At 37.7% G+C, this 19126-nt stretch overlaps 1 protein-coding gene across 1 annotated transcript in view; it reads right to left on the reverse strand.

Moving 5' to 3' along the window:
- LOC132002948 (phospholipid-transporting ATPase IB-like) overlaps positions 1–19126 on the reverse strand; it is a 247455-nt gene that overhangs the window by 157861 nt on the left and 70468 nt on the right. The window contains exons 14-20 of the mRNA XM_059378234.1: positions 14114–14202; positions 13809–13850; positions 12963–13038; positions 11874–11979; positions 11310–11392; positions 10074–10123; positions 7343–7412 (exon numbers count right to left, since the gene is read on the reverse strand). Coding sequence (XP_059234217.1) covers positions 7343–7412; positions 10074–10123; positions 11310–11392; positions 11874–11979; positions 12963–13038; positions 13809–13850; positions 14114–14202 — 516 coding nt within the window. The remainder of the gene's footprint in view (positions 1–7342; positions 7413–10073; positions 10124–11309; positions 11393–11873; positions 11980–12962; positions 13039–13808; positions 13851–14113; positions 14203–19126) is intronic.

Raw genomic sequence — 19126 nt, forward strand, 5'->3', positions numbered from 1 at the left:
AATTCCAGGGCTGCAAGGTTGGTTCAACATCCGCAAATCAGTCAATGTGATACAACACATCAATAAAAGAAAGAACAAGAACCATATGATACTCTCAATAGATGCTGAAAAGGCATTTGACAAGGTACAGCATCCCTTCCTGATCAAAACTCTTCAAAGTGTAGGGATAGAGGGCACATACCTCAATATCATCAAAGCCACCTATGAAAAACCCACCGCAAATATCATTCTCAATGGAGAAAAACTGAAAGCTTTTCCGCTAAGGTCAGGAACATGCCAGGGATGCCCATTATCACCACTGCTATTCAACATAGTACTAGAGGTCCTAGCCTCAGCAATCAGACAACAAAAGGAAATTAAAGGCATCCAAATCGGCAAAGAAGAAGTCAAATTATCACTCTTCGCAGATGATATGATACTATATGTGGAAAACCCAAAAGACTCCACTCCAAAACTGCTAGAACTTATACAGGAATTCAGTAAAGTGTCAGGATATAAAATCAATGCACAGAAATCAGTTGAATTTCTCTACACCAACAGCAAGACAGAAGAAAGAGAAATTAAGGAGTCAATCCCATTTACAATTGCACCCCAAACCATAAGATACCTAGGAATAAACCTAACCAAAGAGACACAGAATCTATACTCAGACAACTATAAAGTACTCATGAAAGAAATTGAAAAAGACACAAAGAAATGGAAAAATGTTCCATGCTCATGGATTGGAAGAACAAATATTGTGAAATTGTCTATGCTACCTAAAGCAATCTACACATTTAATGCAATTCCTATCAAAGTACCATCCATCTTTTTCAAAGAAATGGAACAAATAATGCTAAAATTTATATGGAACCAGAAAAGACCTCGAATAGCCAAAGGGATATTGAAAAAGAAAGCCAACGTTGGTGGCATCACAATCCCGGACCTCAAGCTCTATTACAAAGCTGTCATCATCAAGACAGCATGGTACTGGCACAAAAACAGACACATAGATCAATGGAACAGAATAGAGAGCCCAGAAATAGACCCTCAACTCTATGGTCAACTAATCTTCGACAAAGCAGGAAAGAATGTCCAATGGAAAAAAGACAGCCTCTTCAATAAATGGTGCTGGGAAAATTGGACAGTCACATGCAGAAAAATGAAATTGGACCATTTCCTTACACCACACAGAAAAATAGACTCAAAATGGATGAAGGACCTCAATGTGCGAAAGGAATCCATCAAAATCCTTGAGGAGAACACAGGCAGCAACCTCTTCGACCTCAGCCGCAGCAACATCTTCCTAGGAACAATGCAAAAGGCAAGGGAAGCAAGGGCAAAAATGAACTATTGGGATCTCATCAAGATCAAAAGCTTTTGCACAGCAAAGGAAACAGTTAACAAAATCAAAAGACAACTGACAGAATGGGAGAAGATATTTGCAAATGACATGTCAGATAAAGGACTAGTGTCCAGAATCTATAAAGAACTTAGCAAACTCAACACCCAAAGAACAAATAATCCAATCTAGAAATGGGCAGAGGACATGAACAGACATTTCTGCGAAAAAGACATCATGGCCAACAGACACATGAAAAAGTGCTCCATATCACTCGGCATCAGGGAAATACAAATCAAAACCACAATGAGATATCACCTCACACCAGTCAGAATGGCTAAAATCAACAAGTCAGGAAATGACAGATGCTGGCGAGGATGCGGAGAAAGGGGAACCCTCCTACACTGTTGGTGGGAATGCAAGCTGGTGCAGCCACTCTGGAAAACAGCATGGAGGTTCCTCAAAATGTTGAAAATAGAACTGCCCTATGACCCACCAATTGCACTATTGGGTATTTACCATAAAGATACAAACATAGTGATCCAAAGGGGCACAAGCACCCGAATGTTTATAGCAGCAATGTCCACAATAGCCAAACTATGGAAAGAACCTAGATGTCCATCAACAGATGAATGGATCAAGAAGTTGTGGTATATATACACAATGGAATACTATGCAGCCATCAAAAGAAATGAAATCTTGCCATTTGCGACAACATGGATGGAACTAGAGCGTATCATGCTTAGCGAAATAAGTCAAGCAGAGAAAGACAACTATCATATGATCTCCCTGATATGAGGAAGTGGTGATGCAACATGGGGGCTTAAGTGGGTAGGAGAAGAATAAATGAAACAAGATGGGATTGGGAGGGAGACAAACCATAAGTGACTCTTAATCTCACAAAACAAACTGAGGGTTGCTGGTGGGAGGGGTTTTGGGAGAAGGGGGTGGGATTATGGACATTGGGGAGGGTATGTGCTTTGGTGAGTGCTGTGAAGTGTGTAAACCTGGTGATTCACAGACCTGTACCCCTGGGGATAAAAATATATGTTTATAAAAAATAAAAAATTAAAAAAAAATACAAAAAAAAAGAAAAAATAATATCAATTCCATATGCTCTTTTTCAGAAAAATGATAAGGAAAGAGCCTTTCCCATTAATTTTATAAGGTCAACATTAAAAATCAAACAAAGACATTTTAAGAAAAGAAATTAAAGATTACTATCGATATTGAAAATAGATCCAAAAATTCTAAATAAAACTTTAGGAAAGTGAATTCAACTATACAAAAAAAGGATGATGTATCATGACCAAATAAGACTTATCTCAGGAACACAAGAAATTTTAAACATTAAAATATCAATTCAATATAATTTACCATACTAACAGGCGCAAAAGAAAAAAATCGTAATAGTGTCTCAATCAAGGGGAGAAAACTATCTGACAAAATTTAACATCTATTACTGATTTTTTAAAATCTCAGCAAATTAGGATTGGGAGGAAATTTCCTTAATAGAATAAAAAAAAATCTACAAGAAAAAGTATAAAATTCACATGGAAATGCAAAAATTCCAGAATATTCAAAACAATTTTGAAAAAGAGCACAGTTGGAGAATTAATGATATCCAATTTTAAGACTTATTATAAAGTGATATAATCAAGACACCATGGTATTGATGTAAAGATAACCAACAGAATGAGAGAAAACAGAAAGTCCAGAAATAAGCCCACATACATATGAACAGTTCATTTTTGACAAAAGTGCAATTCAGTGCAGAACAAATAAACAGTTTAATAAATGGTGCTGGAAAAAATGAACTCCTACTCATGTCTCATACCATCTCCCAAAATCATTCAAGATGGATCCCAGAAATAAATGTAAAGCCTAAAACTATAAAAGGAGGAGAAAACAGGAGAAAATCTTTGTGACCTTGAATTAGACAACGATTTGTTAGCTAAGACACTAAAAGCATGACCCATAAAGGAACAAACTGTTAAATTAGACTTCATCAAAATTATAAATTTCTGTTCTTCAGAGACACTGTTGGAAGAATGAAAAACAGCCACAGATATTTGTAGATCATGTATCTGATAAGGGACTTATATCCAAAAGTTAACGAAGAAATGTCAAAACTCAATACAAAGAAACACAGTTATAAAAACAGGGCCAAATATTTAAACAGATATTTCACCAAAGTAAATAAGTGAATGGTGTGCAGAAAATAGTTACCATTAACAGGTCAGAGAATGCTATTCTTAGAAAGACCCACTTACAAGGTTGGCTCTTGGCTGGTCTAATGGACTTGGCTGGGTTTCAGTTCTTTGAACTAATATAAACTTTCCCTGTGTGACACACATGGGAAGCCTACACATGAGCTCCTCCAGGCTCTGCCTGTGTCTTTTTCCCTTATAATGTGGTTGTATATCCTTGCTACATTACTATAGTACACCTTAGCCATGCATATAATCATGAATCCTTTCAGAGATCCGTTAAAAACCTATGGGTAGTCTTGGGAACCCCCAACACATGGCAAATAAGCACAGGAAAAGATGCTTGCTGTCATCAGTCATGGTATGGAAATGTAAATTAAAATCGCAATGAGATACACACCTACAAAATGGCTAAAATTAAAGAGACTAACCATGCCAAGTGTTGGTGACAATTGCTGGGAGGAATGTGACCATAGTTTTGTGGTTTTTTAAAAAGTAAAAATACACCTTACATTGACCTAGTCATTTTATTGCTCATAGTTATTGAAAGGAAATGAAACTGTATGTCCATACAAGAACATGTATACAGGGGGGGACAAGATGGCGGGGGAGTAGGAGGAGGTGCCTTTTCAGCCGGTACCCCAAAGTGAGCTGATTACCTACCAAAGAACTCCATTCACCCATGAAATCAGACTGAGATCAGAATTATACACGTCTGGATCTCTAGGGGCAGAAGACGCCAGTGGGCAGGTAAAGCCGAGTGGGAAGGTGGACTGATATCAGAAGATAAACAAAAGGGGGAGGGAGCCACCAGAGGTGACCGGTTGGAAAGTAATACCCCAATACGAGTGAAAGTGTCCTGCATCTGGGTACCAGCATTAACTTGGAGACTGGTTGAAAGCACTCCAAAAGAGCAAAGGATCTCGGGGGGGGGGGGAAATTGTGGGTATTGGGGAGGCTAGGGACAGGGGCTTAAGTCCTCGGTCCCAGGACAGCCTCCCCAGCTCTGAGGCAGAGAGTGTGCGGCGGAGAAACCAGGTCTTGGTCCCTAAGCCACCAGCGCGCCCGAGATTGCGTGGGTTCTAGCTCCTGTGAGGCAGAACGTGGGAGCCCAGCTACAAAGCCTGAGATACGCCCGCATGTCCCTCATGCTCCCCTGAGACAGTTACAAAGGCCCGGCTGGTGCTCTTTGACCCGCACCATTGTTTCAAAGCCTAAGCTTTGATACCTGGGAATAAATCTAACAAAAGAGGTAAAGGATCTGTATTCAAGGAACTACAGAACACTCATGAAAGAAATTGAAGAAGACACAAAAAGATGGAAGACCATTCCATGCTCTTGGATTAGAAGAATAAACATTGTTAAAATGTCTATATTGCCTAGAGCAATATATAATTTTAATGCCATTCCAATCAAAATTCCACCGGTATTCTTCAAAGAGCTGGAGCAAATAATCCAAAAATTTGTATGGAATCAGAAGAGACCCTGAATCGCTAAGAAAATGTTGAAAAACAAAAATAAAGCTGGGGGCATCACGTTACCTGATTTCAAGCTTTACTACAAAGCTGTGATCACCAAGACAGCATGGTACTGACATAAAAACAGACACATAGACCAGTGGAACAGAGTAGAGAGCCCAGATATGGACCCTCAACTCTATGGTCGATTAATCTTCGACAAAACAGGAAAAAATATACAGTAGAAAAAAAGACAGTCTCTTCAATAAATGGTGCTGGGAAAACTGGACAGCTATAAGAAGAATGAAACTCAACCATTCTCTTACACCGTACAGAAAGATAAACTCAAAATGGATAAAAGACCTCAATGTGAAACAGGAACCACCAGAATCCTAGAGGAGAACATAGGCAGTAATCTCTTCGATATCAGCCACAGCAACTTCTTTCAAGATATGTCTCCAAAGGCAAAGGAAACAAAAGCGAAAATAAACTTTTGGGACTTCATCAAAATCAAAAGCTTCTGCACAGCAAAGGAAACAGTCAAATAAACAAAGAGGCAACCCACGGAATGGGAGAAGGTATTTGCAAATGACAGTACAGACAAAAGGTTGATATCCAGGATCTATAAAGAACTCCTCAAACTCAACACACACAAAACAGATAACCATATCAAAAAAATGGGCAGAAGATACGAACAGACACTTCTCCAGTGAAGACATACAAATGGCTATCAGACACATGAAAAAATGTTCATCACTAGCCTTCAGGGAGATTCAAATTAAAACCACATTGAGATATCACCTTAACCAGTTAGAATGGCCAAAATTAACAAAACAGGAAACAACATGTGTTGGAGGGGATGGGGAGAAAGGGGAACCCTCTTACACTGTTGGTGGAAATGCAAGTTGGTGCAGCCTCTCTGGAGAACAGTGTGGAGATTCCTCAAGAAATTAAAAATAGAACTTCCCTATGAACCTGCAATTGCACTCCTGGGTATTTACCCCAAAGATACAGATGTAGTGAAAATAAGGGCCATCTGTACCCCAATGTTTATAGCAGCAATGACCATGGTCGCCCAACTATGGAAAGAACCAAGATGCCCTTCAATGGACGAATAGATAAGGAAGATGTGGTCCATATACACTATGGAGTATTATGCCTCCATCAGAAAGGATGAATACACAACTTTTGTAGCAACATGGACGGGACTGGAAGAGATTATGCTGAGTGAAATAAGTCAAGCAGAGAGAGTCAATTATCTTATGGTTTCACTTATTTGTGGAGCATAACAAATAGCATGGAGGACAAGGGGTGTTAGAGAGGAGAAGGGAGTTGGGGTAAATTGGAAGGGGAGGTGAATCATGAGAGACTATGGACTCTGAAAAACAATCTGAGGGGTTTGAAGTGGCGGGGTTTGAAGTGGTGGGAGGTTGGGGTACCAGGTGGCGGGTATTATAGAGGGCCCGGATTGCATGGAGACTGGGTGTGGTGAAAAAATAATGAATACTGTTTTTCTGAAAATAAATAAATTAATAAAAAAACAAATAAAATATCAAAAAAAAGAACATGTATACAAATGTTTATAGGAGCACTGTTTGTAGTAGATGAAACTGTAAACAAGATGTCCATAAGCACATATCAATGAGCAAATCGATACATCCTTTCAACACGGTATCACTCAACAAAATGAAGAAATGAACTATTAATGTGAGCTACAACATGAATGAATTTTAAAATAATTATGAGGAAAAGAAGCCAGACAAAAAACCATATATCCTACTGACTTTATATAAAATTTAGAAAATGCAAATGAGTCTATAGTGACAAAAAGCAGATTGGTATCAAAACTTACCAAAATGTACCTTTAAAATATGTGAAATTTATTTTATGTCGCTTTTACCCAAATAAAGCCATTTTTCTTTTAAGTGCCTATGGCTGTGAATAAATATGCAAGTGCTTAAGAAAAGCTTTTACAGAAGTAAAACAATTTCCCAAGATTCACCAAACCCAAGGACTTTGGTCTGGTACCTGGGACCAGAATTCCTGCTATGAACACTTGGCCTCAACAGTCTAATCATGAGTTCTCCATGGAATGACTGAGAGACAACAAATTTTTCACTGACATTAAAGTTTAATAAACACTGGTGTGAACCACCATAAGTTTCAATGGGCTTGACTGTTGGGGAAGCTTTGGAGTGACTCTGTTTAAGTCTTGGATAATTCTGTCAACCACCAGGGGCAAGAGCAGACACACAGTGACAACATTTTGAAATATTGTGAAGTTGCAAAAGGCTTCTACAAGTTGTTGAAACGGAGGGGAGGAGTTAATATGAGTAGTGAATCCCGGTACTTACAGCCCCTTTGCAGTAGAGACGGAGATTTCCTGTAGGAGTTCGGACAATGACAGACATCCTTTTTCTATTACTAAAACAGTATGAAGTGTATTATTAGCTTCTGTGTTTCTCAGTACATGGTGCCAACACACACACACAGAATCAAGTTACAAGAATTCTCAAAGTCCTCAGCTGACCATCAGTGAAAAGGCCAATGTGTTTCTGGTCAGTCTCCTTTTCCATTTTCTTTACTTACCTTCTAAAACTGAGATTCTTTTTAAAAAGAAGATTTTATTTATTTATTTTTTTGACAGAGAGAGAGAGAGTGAGCACAAGCAGGGAGAGTAGCAGGCTCCCCACAGAGCAGGGAGCCCAATGCAGGGCTCCATCCCAGGACCAAGATCTGAGCTGAAGGCAGACACTTAACCTCTTAACCAACTGAGCCACTCGGCACCCTTTTAACGGAGACTCTAATACAAGTGTTCCCCCTCTACTACTACTATTTCTCACTTTCCTTTTCTTCCATTGAAATTTATTGGCATAGATATATAATATACGTTACTTACATATTATATACAGTATATATTATATACTGGTATAATGTTTTAGATTAATATTTCTGTATTTATGTTACATAATACATATATATCATACATTTATCATGTATTACACACAGGAGACATAAATTATATATACATGTAGCACATATATAACATAATCTCCTAAGAACTGATGAAGAAAGAGGAAAGCAGCCCTGGTCATATATTTTTCAGTCCTCACCACATCTCTGTGAATTAGACCTTCCTGTCCGCATTCTGCTGCACAGAGATGTTAAACTGCTGGTTTGTTATTTTTATGTATAGTTATTTTTATGCATAGTTCTTTCTCAACGTCCTCTAGATTTTTTGTTGTTGTTTTGCTCTTGTTTTTTATTATGGTAGACAGAACTTAAACTCATTGCTTTTATTCCTGAGTTAGCAACCCAAATAGCCTTCAAGATCTCCCCTCTCCACCTTATCCCACACATTGCCAAAGTAAACTGGCCAAAATAGGTTTTGGGTTTTTTTTCCTTTTTCCTCATCTTGCTTTTCCCCTATCATAACCCTTGGATGGCTCTCCATGGCCTATACCCACTCTTTAAGAGACCCAAACCAACTGTCACCTTCTCAGATAGTCATCATATCCCACAACCCTCTATTGTGTACAATCCAAAGAGGATCTCAGTGAGTAGTCCTGCACCTGAGCACTTGAGCTAGAAAGTACTTGTCAAAAGGGATGGATGGGGACTAGCAATTGCTTTAACTACTTCACTGTTAGAACACTACTAAGCCAACTGAGTCATTTAAGTGTCATGTAGCTGGAGCTCATATTCTAAGAACAGGAAATGAGTGCTCCAGTAGTGGGGAAAGCTAAAATGAACATGAAAAATACATTTTATCATTAAAAAAAAAAATTTTTTTTAACAAGATGGGATTGGGAGGGAGACAAACCATAAGACATTCTTAATCTCACAAAACAAACTGAGGGCAGCTGAGGGTTGGAGGCCAGGGATAGGGTGGGTGGGTGACGGACATTTGGGAAGGTGTGTGCTGTGGTGAGTGCTGTGAAGAGTGTAAGCCTGATGATTTACAGACCTGTACCCCTGGGGCAAATAATACAATGTTAATTAAAATAATTTAAAAAAATTTTTTTAGAAAAAGCTTTCCTAGAGAGAGGAGAAGTTGACAACAACTTTACTGAGGGCCAAAGCTTCTTTTATTTGTTTATTTTTTTAAGATGTCATTGGCCAACAAGGCTTTAAAAATATATGATTTAAAAAATCATCTGGCTTTGGGGCCCGTGGGTGGCTCAGTGGGTTAAGCCTCCGCCTTCGGCTCAGGTCATGATCTCAGGATCCTGGGATGGAGGCCCACATCAGGCTCTCTGCTCAGCAGGGAGCCTGCTTCCCCATCTCTCTCTGCCTGCCTCTCTCCCTACTTGTGATTTCTCTCTCTCTATTTCTGTCAAATAAATAAATAAATAAATAAATAAATAAATCTTTAAAAAATCATCTGGCTTTGAAAAGAATGAATTATTCCTTTTCTAATTTTCTAGCATTTCCTTTTCTCATTTTTCAGATTCTACATTAGAAATGCTCAGGTGGTGTAAGAGATGAGACTTTGCAAGCCTTCAAAACAGGGCAATGAACATAAAATCATCAACAATATCCCCAAGCTAGGTTTTGAGGACCAGGCACAGAGGCTGGACCAGAAGGCCCTCTGAAGTCTACAGAGAGAGAAGGATTTGGACACACTGTTTCCTTTGCAGGGGAGGTGGGGGGGGGGGGAATTAATTCACTATCTCTTTTTAAAGAAATAGTTTTGGGTTTATTTGGAAAAATAATGTCCAATATTCATCGATTCATCAAATATGTATTGAGCACTTACTTCCACAGAAGTTGACTCCTACCCTCCTGGAACTGAGAGTCCAGTTGGCAACACAGTCACTAAGTAGTAACCCAGACATAAACCTCAAGTCTGACTCTGACAAGGGCTGGGAAGGAGAGGTATAGGACCTCCTCTCAGCTACAAAAAGGGATTTGGCCTAATGATGGCCGAAGAAGTGAGCACCAGGCTCAGATTAAAGAGTGGATAGAAGTAACTAGAATTTTGTGATTCTATATTAAATTTTTGATTTGCATTACCAGATCTCAACTGAGGAGTCACAGAAGGAGCTCTGAGGGATACATGAACAGAATGAAAAGGTATCTTACCTAGAAAACTCCAGGATATTAAGAATTTCAAAGGTGAAGTTTTCTCCCATCTATAGGAAGATAAGACAACAACTTCTTACCCAAGGTGGGGAATAAATAGTACTCATCCTGCAAAAGAGTTCCTTCTTCCAATCAGAAACAAGTTTTACCTCCCCTAAAGCTAACATCTTTTTCAGAATACAAATGTCCTTGCAAACCTGATGAAATGATGGTGCCCTCTTCTGGCAAGAATATTGTTTGCAAACGGAGAACTCCGCAAAAATGCTTCTTACAGTGCAGATTTAAGACTAAAACATCCCTTCTCAATAAAAAGTCAGCACTACTAGAAACATTTTATGAAGACTCTCATGTTGCAAGGCTATATGGGGTAAGCAAGGCAATCAACAGAAATGGAAAAACAAGTCGTTTCATAAAATTGCACAGATCAAAAAAATCCTTAATCCTTAGATAATTTGAAGAGGTCAACAGGGAAAGAGAAGGCATGCTATAAAATTCTGTATCAATAAAACCTGCATTATTTTCCAAATTTTTCCAGTTACAGCCTTTTGACTTCCTGTAGCCATGATCAATTCACCAATAAAACAATTCAGAACTTCAAATAATTTGAGAGTTGTCCATGTGACACGTACTACAGATATAAAGATGAATCAGTCAGTCCATTCTGCTAGGACTGAATGTCCAGTAGACATCCCTAACCACTGCATTATCACTAGAAAAAAAATTAGTGTGTTGGGCACCAAGTTCACATTGCTTCAATTCTTCCCCATCATATCAAAGGCTTGCGGTGAATGGTCACCAAGACAAAACAAGAAAAATACATGCGGAATATATATTACATGTAAGGAATAAATCAATATAACGAACTCACCAAAAAATAGTTTGAAAAATTCCAATTTTCCATTAAAGAATAGTATATTTCTTGAAGATCTGATGATGCTAAGTTCTTTAAATAGCTCACTTTTATTGAGTACCCTCTCTGCTCCAAGCACTAATTCCGAATACGTTACACATATTAATTCATTTAATCCTTGCAAAAAACCCTATGACATGCATGATGAGAAGACTGGGGCAAACACAGGAGTTGAGGAACATGCCTGAGAACCTGGCTGGGAAAGTGTGGGACCACATGGGAATCCCAGGCACTGTGATTCCAGAGCTCCTGCACTCAGCTACTCTACTTGTGTCTCTCTGGAAGGGGCGTGGAAGGCATGACCAAGTACATAAGACGCTACTCACGACTTCTATGGTGACAGAGGTTGGCGTTCTTGCAGTAAAAACAAAGCCAAGGTTCTTCATTCCTTTCACTAAAGCTGCTTCATCTGTCAATAAGAAGTCTGTATTAACGGAGATTGAGCAAATACATTAATACCAAATTTAATTTAAAAGATTTCTGTTCTCCAGCACTAAAATACCACTTTTTTTTTAACTTGGCTTTTTTTAATCCAAATGGTACCAGAAAGCATTCATAAAAGAGGAAATTTGGTTAAACAGGCCTCTTTCAGTGTGGCTAAGATACATTTCTTTCTTAGTACTCATTTGGTTTTTCTTCTACAAGCCATTCATGGAATCTCCATGACATGTTGCAGCATCTTAATCTGCCCCCTTCCACATTCCTGGGTATAAGTAAATGTTCTATTGAACCCCAGCTCAGAGAGCCCTCCCCACCAGCCTCCTTATGGCAGTCTTCAACAGGAAGGAGCAACACAGGAGCCACCTGGGAATCAGCGGCAGCATGGCAGCAGCATGGCATCTTCTCAAGGCTCATCCCCTGCACGGAGCTCTCGGAGGGCACGCACCTACCTGGGGAGGAAGCCTGGTAGATTATGTTATTCCCGTCTCTCTCAGGAACAACAGTGTGGCACACACACAACAGGGTAAGAAATTCCTTTATATAATCTTTCGTGGGCTATAAAAAAAAAAAAGGCACAGAGCTAGTGAGTCTCTTCCAGCACCAGTGACATAAGAGTTACATACAGTCTGTGATTCCTATCAACTGTGGTTTCACCTTAGATACACAGAGTCAGACACTGACTACAAACCAGATCACGCACTCAAACGTCTTTGGAGTGCAGATCCCAAAGCAGAGAGAGACCTCGGTGAAGAAGAGGACCCGGCTCTCTTGGAGCTTCTATTCTCTCTGGGGAAATGGGTTTTCTCAAAGCTGGAGAAAACAAATGGGGGTTATCACAGAGAGAAGAGGGGCCTATTTTACGGAGGTGATCAAGAGGAAAGAGAATACATCAAGGAGATAATATTTAATTTAAGACCTGAATGGAAGTGTTAGTTAGCTGTGGTCACCGACATGTGACTGTGGTACATACTAGGCAAAAGGAAGAGCACTTTCAAAGGCCCTCAAGTCAGAAAACATCGTTTGTGAACTTCAAGACAAGTGTCACTCCAGCATCTTGAGCAAGGTGAACAAGGACACAGAATGAGGTTGGAAAGAAAGTCACAGTAATGAATTAGGATTTTATCTTGGGGGAGGAGGGGTGCCAGTCCCCTGAAGGTTTTTAAGCAAAGGAAGGGCATGTACAGCTTTATGTTTTAAAAGATTGCTTTTTGTTTTGAGAAGACCAAGATTTCAGATCAGTAGATCAGTATCTTATAACTGGTAAGTGAAGGTATTGGTAACATACAATAGACTCAAATAGCTTAGAAACACTTAGAGATTTTCTTACACAGATTGCCACACAATAAAATGTTCTTTTTTAATGTTTGGATTCATTCACACTAACAAGTTTAGCACACCCCTCCTCACATCAGTATGAAATCTGCTATTAACATTAAAAAAAAATTCAAGACTCTTCCCTACCCCAGAAAATTATACCTTTTAATAAACCATGTATATTTGAAAGTTATTGTTGACTTTGAGTGAAATAGCAGACTTACGTGGCCATTTTCAAAGTTGTACAATAATCTTGGGTCATTAAATTCACAGGACTCTGTGATGACAGAGGGTGACAGACTGAGGAAGAACAGAGAAAATTCACTGTAACAAAAATTCCTGATGGGGGCCAGTGAGCAATCAAAGGGACTCACAGCCCCTTGTTCTGTGTTCAGTAAGTTACACTATAAAGTCTACAGAGCAACCACTGACCCTTAAACAACATGGATATCAACTGTGCACATCCACTTACAGATAGATTTTTCTCATACAATGTATTTTGTCTTCCTTGTAATTTTCTTAAGACCATTTTCTTTTCTCTAGCTTTATTGTAAGAGCACAGTATATAACACATATACAAAATGTGTGTTAATCAACTGTTTCTATTATCGGTAAGGCTTCTGGTCCGACAGTAGTAGGCTTTTAGTAGTTAATTAGGAGGTAAAAACTATACATGGATTGTAAGCCACAAGGAGAGTGTCAGCACCCCTAGTTCCCTGTTTTTCAAGGGTAAAAACTGTATAGTAAATATTTAAAGTTCTGTCAAATTATAATTCTCTCAGGGCTCAACTTGCAAAATGGCACTAGAAAATGCCTAAATTTGTGTTGAATCCCATATAGTTATACAGAATTTAAGACAGTAACTATAAAAGAAACAAATCAAAGCCTGGATTCTGGGTTCTTTGAGTAACACGTGGGAAAGGTCTACCCAGGAGAGATCTCTGGGAACTGCCTTTGGAGGTCTGGACAAGGGACAGCTGTGTTGTATATCAGAACTCCGGTACTGAGAAAAGTTCCACTGCAGGGAGAAAGGAACATGGGCAGAATAGAAGAGAATGTTGTCTACTTACCTTAATTTTCGGATATCGGTATCACTTTTCTCTGACTGATTTCTGATGGAAAATGAGGGAGGAAAATATACTGGTTTAAGATTATAGATATAAAATGCTTTAGGAATTCCAACCATGCATAAAAGCAGATATAAACCATATTTGTTTAAGAACTGCAAATTTTCATTTAGGTCATATTAACTTTTATTCTCATTTAGATACAGCTACGTTATTAGACATGCGTATAAGTTTTGAAGTAAATAAATGCTTACTAGTTAAGACAGAAATGAGAATTTTCAACAGAGCATGGCAATAAGAACACTTACCCATAAATTATACCTGCAATGGTACACTTCTTAAATGTCATAATATTGCAAGTGAGGGTTCCTGTTTTATCAGAAAATAAGTATTTTACCTAAACAAAGAAAAAAACAACATGATAAACAACATAAATATAAAATATATTTAGAGAGCAAAGACAAAGTCAAGTTCTTTCTCTTCAAATCCTCAAAATCTTTGAACTTTTAGAAAACCAGAAGTTCACTTTATAAGAATTCTACCTTTAATATTTATACTTCTTTCAGAGATTCTCTTTTGTTTTATGTTACAGATAAAATTCTGTTAATATGCAAAATAAATTTCAAGCCATCAAACCTAAGAAAATCAGAAGTCCAATTCATTTTTTTTTGGCCACAAGAAATCTCATCAAAAATCTCTAGAAAACATTAAGTTTCCATATAGATGGATATCCATATAGATGGATACATAGACACACACATACCCCCAAAACCAAACAAAGATACCACAAGGGTAAAAAACAAAACACAGGCCAATATCCCTGACAAACACAGATGCAAAAATACTCAACAATACTCAACATATATTAGCAAATTGGGGGGGGCCTGTGTGGCTCAGTCAGTTAAGCAGCTACCTTCAGTACAGATCATGATCCCCAGGTCCTGGGTTCGAGTCCCGCATCGGGTACTCTGCTCAGCAGAAAGCCTGCTTCTCCCTCTACCTGCCTCTCCCTTTGCTTGTTCTCGCTCTCTCTCTCTGTCAAATAAATAAAATCTCTAAAACAATCAAACAAACAAAATACTAGCAGATCAAATTCAACAGTACATTGAAAGGATCACACAACATAATCAAGTGGAATTTATTCCAGGGATATAAAAATAATCAATGTGATTTACCACGTTAACAAAATAAAGGATAAGTATCATAAGACCGTTTCAATAGAAGCAGAAAAAGCATTTCATAAGATTCAATATCCATTTATGATTAAGAAAAAACCTCAAGTAAGTGGGATTAAAGGAACAAATTTCAACATAAAGGCCAATATGACAAGCCTGCAGCTAACACCAAGGTCAATGGGGAAAAGCTAAAAGCTTTTCCTCTAAGATCAGAAAGGGTGCCTCCTCTCACCACTTTATTCAACATAGCATTGGAAATCCTCGCCAGAACAATTAGGCAAGAAAAATAAAAAGCATTCAAATTAAAAGGGAAGAAGTAAAACTGTCACTATTTTCAGATGACATTTTACATATCAAAAAATTTTTTTAAGATTATTTATTTATTTACTTGACAGAGAGAGATCACAAGTAGGCAGAGAGGCAGGCAGAGAGAGAGAGAGATGAGGAAGCAGGCTCCCCGCTGAGCAGAGAGCCCAATGCGGGACTCAATCCCAGGACCCTGAGATCATGACCTGAGCCAAAGGCAGCGGCTTAACCCACTGAGCCACCCAGGCGCCCTTACATATCAAAAATTTTAAAGACTGCACCAACAACCTGTTAGAATTAAGGATTCAGTAAAGTTGAAGAATATAAAGTCAACATACAGAAATCGATTGATTTTGTTTCTCTTTATTTTATTTTTTAATTTTTGAACTTTTTAAAAATAAACTTTATTTTTTAGAGCAGTTTTAGATTCACAGCAAAACTGAGTGGAAAGGAGAGCGTTTTCATCTATCTTCTGCTCCAACACATGCATAGCCTCCCCCACTAAGTGACATCCTGCCCTAGACTGGTACATCTGTTACAGTCAATAAAACAACACCGCCTTACCACTCTTACCAAAGTCCACAGTTTACATTACAGTTCACTCTTTTTATTTTAATTTTTTTTTCAAATTTTTATCTAAATCCTAGCCAGTTAACGTATAGTATAATATTGCCTATCTATACATTAATAATGAACTATCAGAAAAAGAGAAATTAACAATTCCATTTACAACTGTATCAAAAATAACAAAATACCTAGGAATAAATTTAATCAAGGGAAAGACCAATATACTCATGAAAGAAAGTGAAAAATACACAAATACATGAAAAGATATTCCACTTTCATGCATGTACATTCCACATGAAGCAAACTACAGATTCAGTGTAACCTCTATCAAGATTCCAGTGGCATTTTTCACAGATTTAGAACAAACAATCCTAAAATGTGTATGGAACCACAAAAGACCCCAAATAACCAAAGCAATCTTGAGAAAGAACAAAGCTGGAGGCATCATGCTTCCTGATTTCAAACTACATTACAAAGCTATAGGCAATCCAAATGTATGGTATTGGCATAAGAACAGAAACATAGATGAGTGGAACAGAATAGATAGCTCATAAATAACCAATGAATCTCTGGTCAATTAATTTACAACAAAGGAGGCAAAAATATACATTAGGGAAAGGACAGTCTCTTTAAAAAATGGTGTTCAATAAATAAATGACAGTCTCTTCAATAAACTGGACAACCACATGCAAAAAAATGAAACTGGGCCATTTTCTTACACCATATACAAAATTATCCCAAAATGGACTAGACTTGAACAGAAAAACCTGAAACTGTAACACTTCTAGAAGAAAACATAGGTAGTAAGATCTTTGACATCAGTCTCAGTGACTACTTTTTTGATTCGACACTAAAAACTAAGACAACAAAAGCAAAAATAAACAAGTGGGACTACATCAAATTAAAAAGCTTCTGCAAAGCAAAGCAAACCACCAACAAAATAAAAAGATAGCACAATGAATGGGAAAAATATTTGCAATTCATATATTTGGGGAGGGGGGTTGATATCCAAAATATATAAAGAACTCATACAACAGCAAAATAATCCAATTTAAAAAATGAGGAGAGCATCTCAATAGACATTTTTCCAAAGAAGACAAATGGCCAACAGACACATGAAAAGATGCTCAGCATCACTAATCCCCAGAGAAATGCAAAATAAAACCATAATGAGATATCACTTTCACACCTGTTAGAATGGTGATTACCAAAAGACAAAAAATAACGAGTGTTGGTGAGATGTGGGGAAAAGCAACCCTTGATGCACTGCTGGTAGGAATATAAATTGAGACAACCACTACAGAAAATAACATGGAATCTCCTCAAAAAATTAAAAATAGAACTACCAGCAATTCCACTTCTGGTTATTTATCTGAAGAAAATGAAAAAACTAATTTGAAAAAATATAAGCATCCCCATGTTCATGGCAGCATTATCTACAAAAGCCAAGATGAAACAACCTAAGTGTCTGTCACCAGATGACTAAAGAAAATGTGGTGTATATGTAATATAATGATACATAATAATACACACACACACACACACACACACAAAATTCAGGCACAAGAAAGAAGGAAATCTTGCTGTTTGTATAACATGAAAAGACTTTGAGAGCATTATGTTCTCTGAAATAAGTCAGACAAAGAAAGACAAATACCACATGATCTCACATGTGCCATCTGAAAAAGAAAAATAACTCATAGCTACAGAGAACAGATCAGTGGTTGCCAGAGACAGAAGTGCTGGGTGAGCAAAATGGGTGAAGGGAGCTGAAAGGTACAAACTTCCAGTTATAAACTAAATCCTGAGGATATAATGGATAGCATGGGGGGGGATTGGTAATTAGAGCATGTTCCAAAAAAATGCTATATTGCAAATTCAAGTTCTCATCACCAGAACTCTGTAAACAGCTATGGTGACGATGTTAACTAGATGTATCGTGGTCATTTTGCAATATTTACAAACATCAAACCACTATGTTGTATACACCTGAAGCTAATATAATCACATGTGTCAATTATACCTCAATAAAAAAGGAAAAGAAGCAGTGTTAAAGCATTTATTATTGTGGTAAAATGTACATAGATAAAATTTACCATTTTAGCCATTTTTAATTGTTATTCAAAAATTCACATAATTGTGCAACCATCACCACCATCCATCTCCAGAACTTTTTTATCATCCCAAACTGAAATTCCTACCAGCTCAACAATACAGTACCTCTTCATTCTCTCCTATCCCACAGCCCCAGGTAACCACTATGCTGCTTTCTGTCTCTATGAGTCTGACTATTCCAGGTACCTCAGATAAGTGGAATCTACTATTTGTCCTTTTCTGTCTGGCATGTTCCATTTAATGGCATGTTGTAGCATGTTTCTGAATTTCAGTCATTTTCAGGGCTGAATAATACTCCATTTTATGTATCTACCGCATTTTGTTTAACCACGTAGCTATTGATGGACATCTCCTCTGTTTCCACCATTTGGCTATTGTGAATAATTCTGCTAAGAACATCTGTGTACAATAACTTGTTGAGTCCCTTCTTTCAATTCTTTCATGAAAATATCCAAAAGTGAAATTGCTGGAACATATGGTGATCCTTGGTCTAATTTTTTGAATTTTCACCATACTGTTTTCCACAGTGACTGCATCACTTGATTTTCACCAGTAGTGCACCAGGGTTCCATTTCTCCATGACCTCAAGAACACTTGTTGTTCTATGTTGTTATTATTGTTTTATAGTAGCTGTCCTAGTGGGCGTGAAGTGGTGTCTCAATGTGGCTTTGATTTGCATTTCCCTAAAGATTAGTCATGTTGACCACCTTTTCATCTGCTTATTGTCCATTTATACATATATATCCTTTGGAGAAATGCCTATTAAAATCCCTTGCCAATTCTTGAATTAGGTTATTTGTGGTTTTGCTGTCAAATTTTAGTTTTTTAACATATTCTGAATAGTAAACCCTCTGTGGTCTTCTCTTTTCAATTTCATTGATTTCTGCCCTTATCTTTATGTCTTACCTACATAAACAATATAATTAATTTTTAAAGTTTGAGTTCCACACCCACTTTTATTATATTTAATTACTACCCTAAAGAGGCTAGAGTCAATGGACTACATGAGGTAGATAAAGTGCTCTTTTCCCAACTGTCAACAGAAAACATATGTTTAAAGGATTAGCAAGTAATCAGATATTCATGAGCAGAATCTAGAATGCTAATGATTCCATCCTCCTTCACCTTTAGTTGTCCAAAGTAAAAATATGTTCATGT

Source organism: Mustela nigripes, chromosome 15, assembly GCF_022355385.1.
Source record: "Mustela nigripes isolate SB6536 chromosome 15, MUSNIG.SB6536, whole genome shotgun sequence".
Lineage (NCBI taxonomy): Eukaryota > Metazoa > Chordata > Mammalia > Carnivora > Mustelidae > Mustela > Mustela nigripes.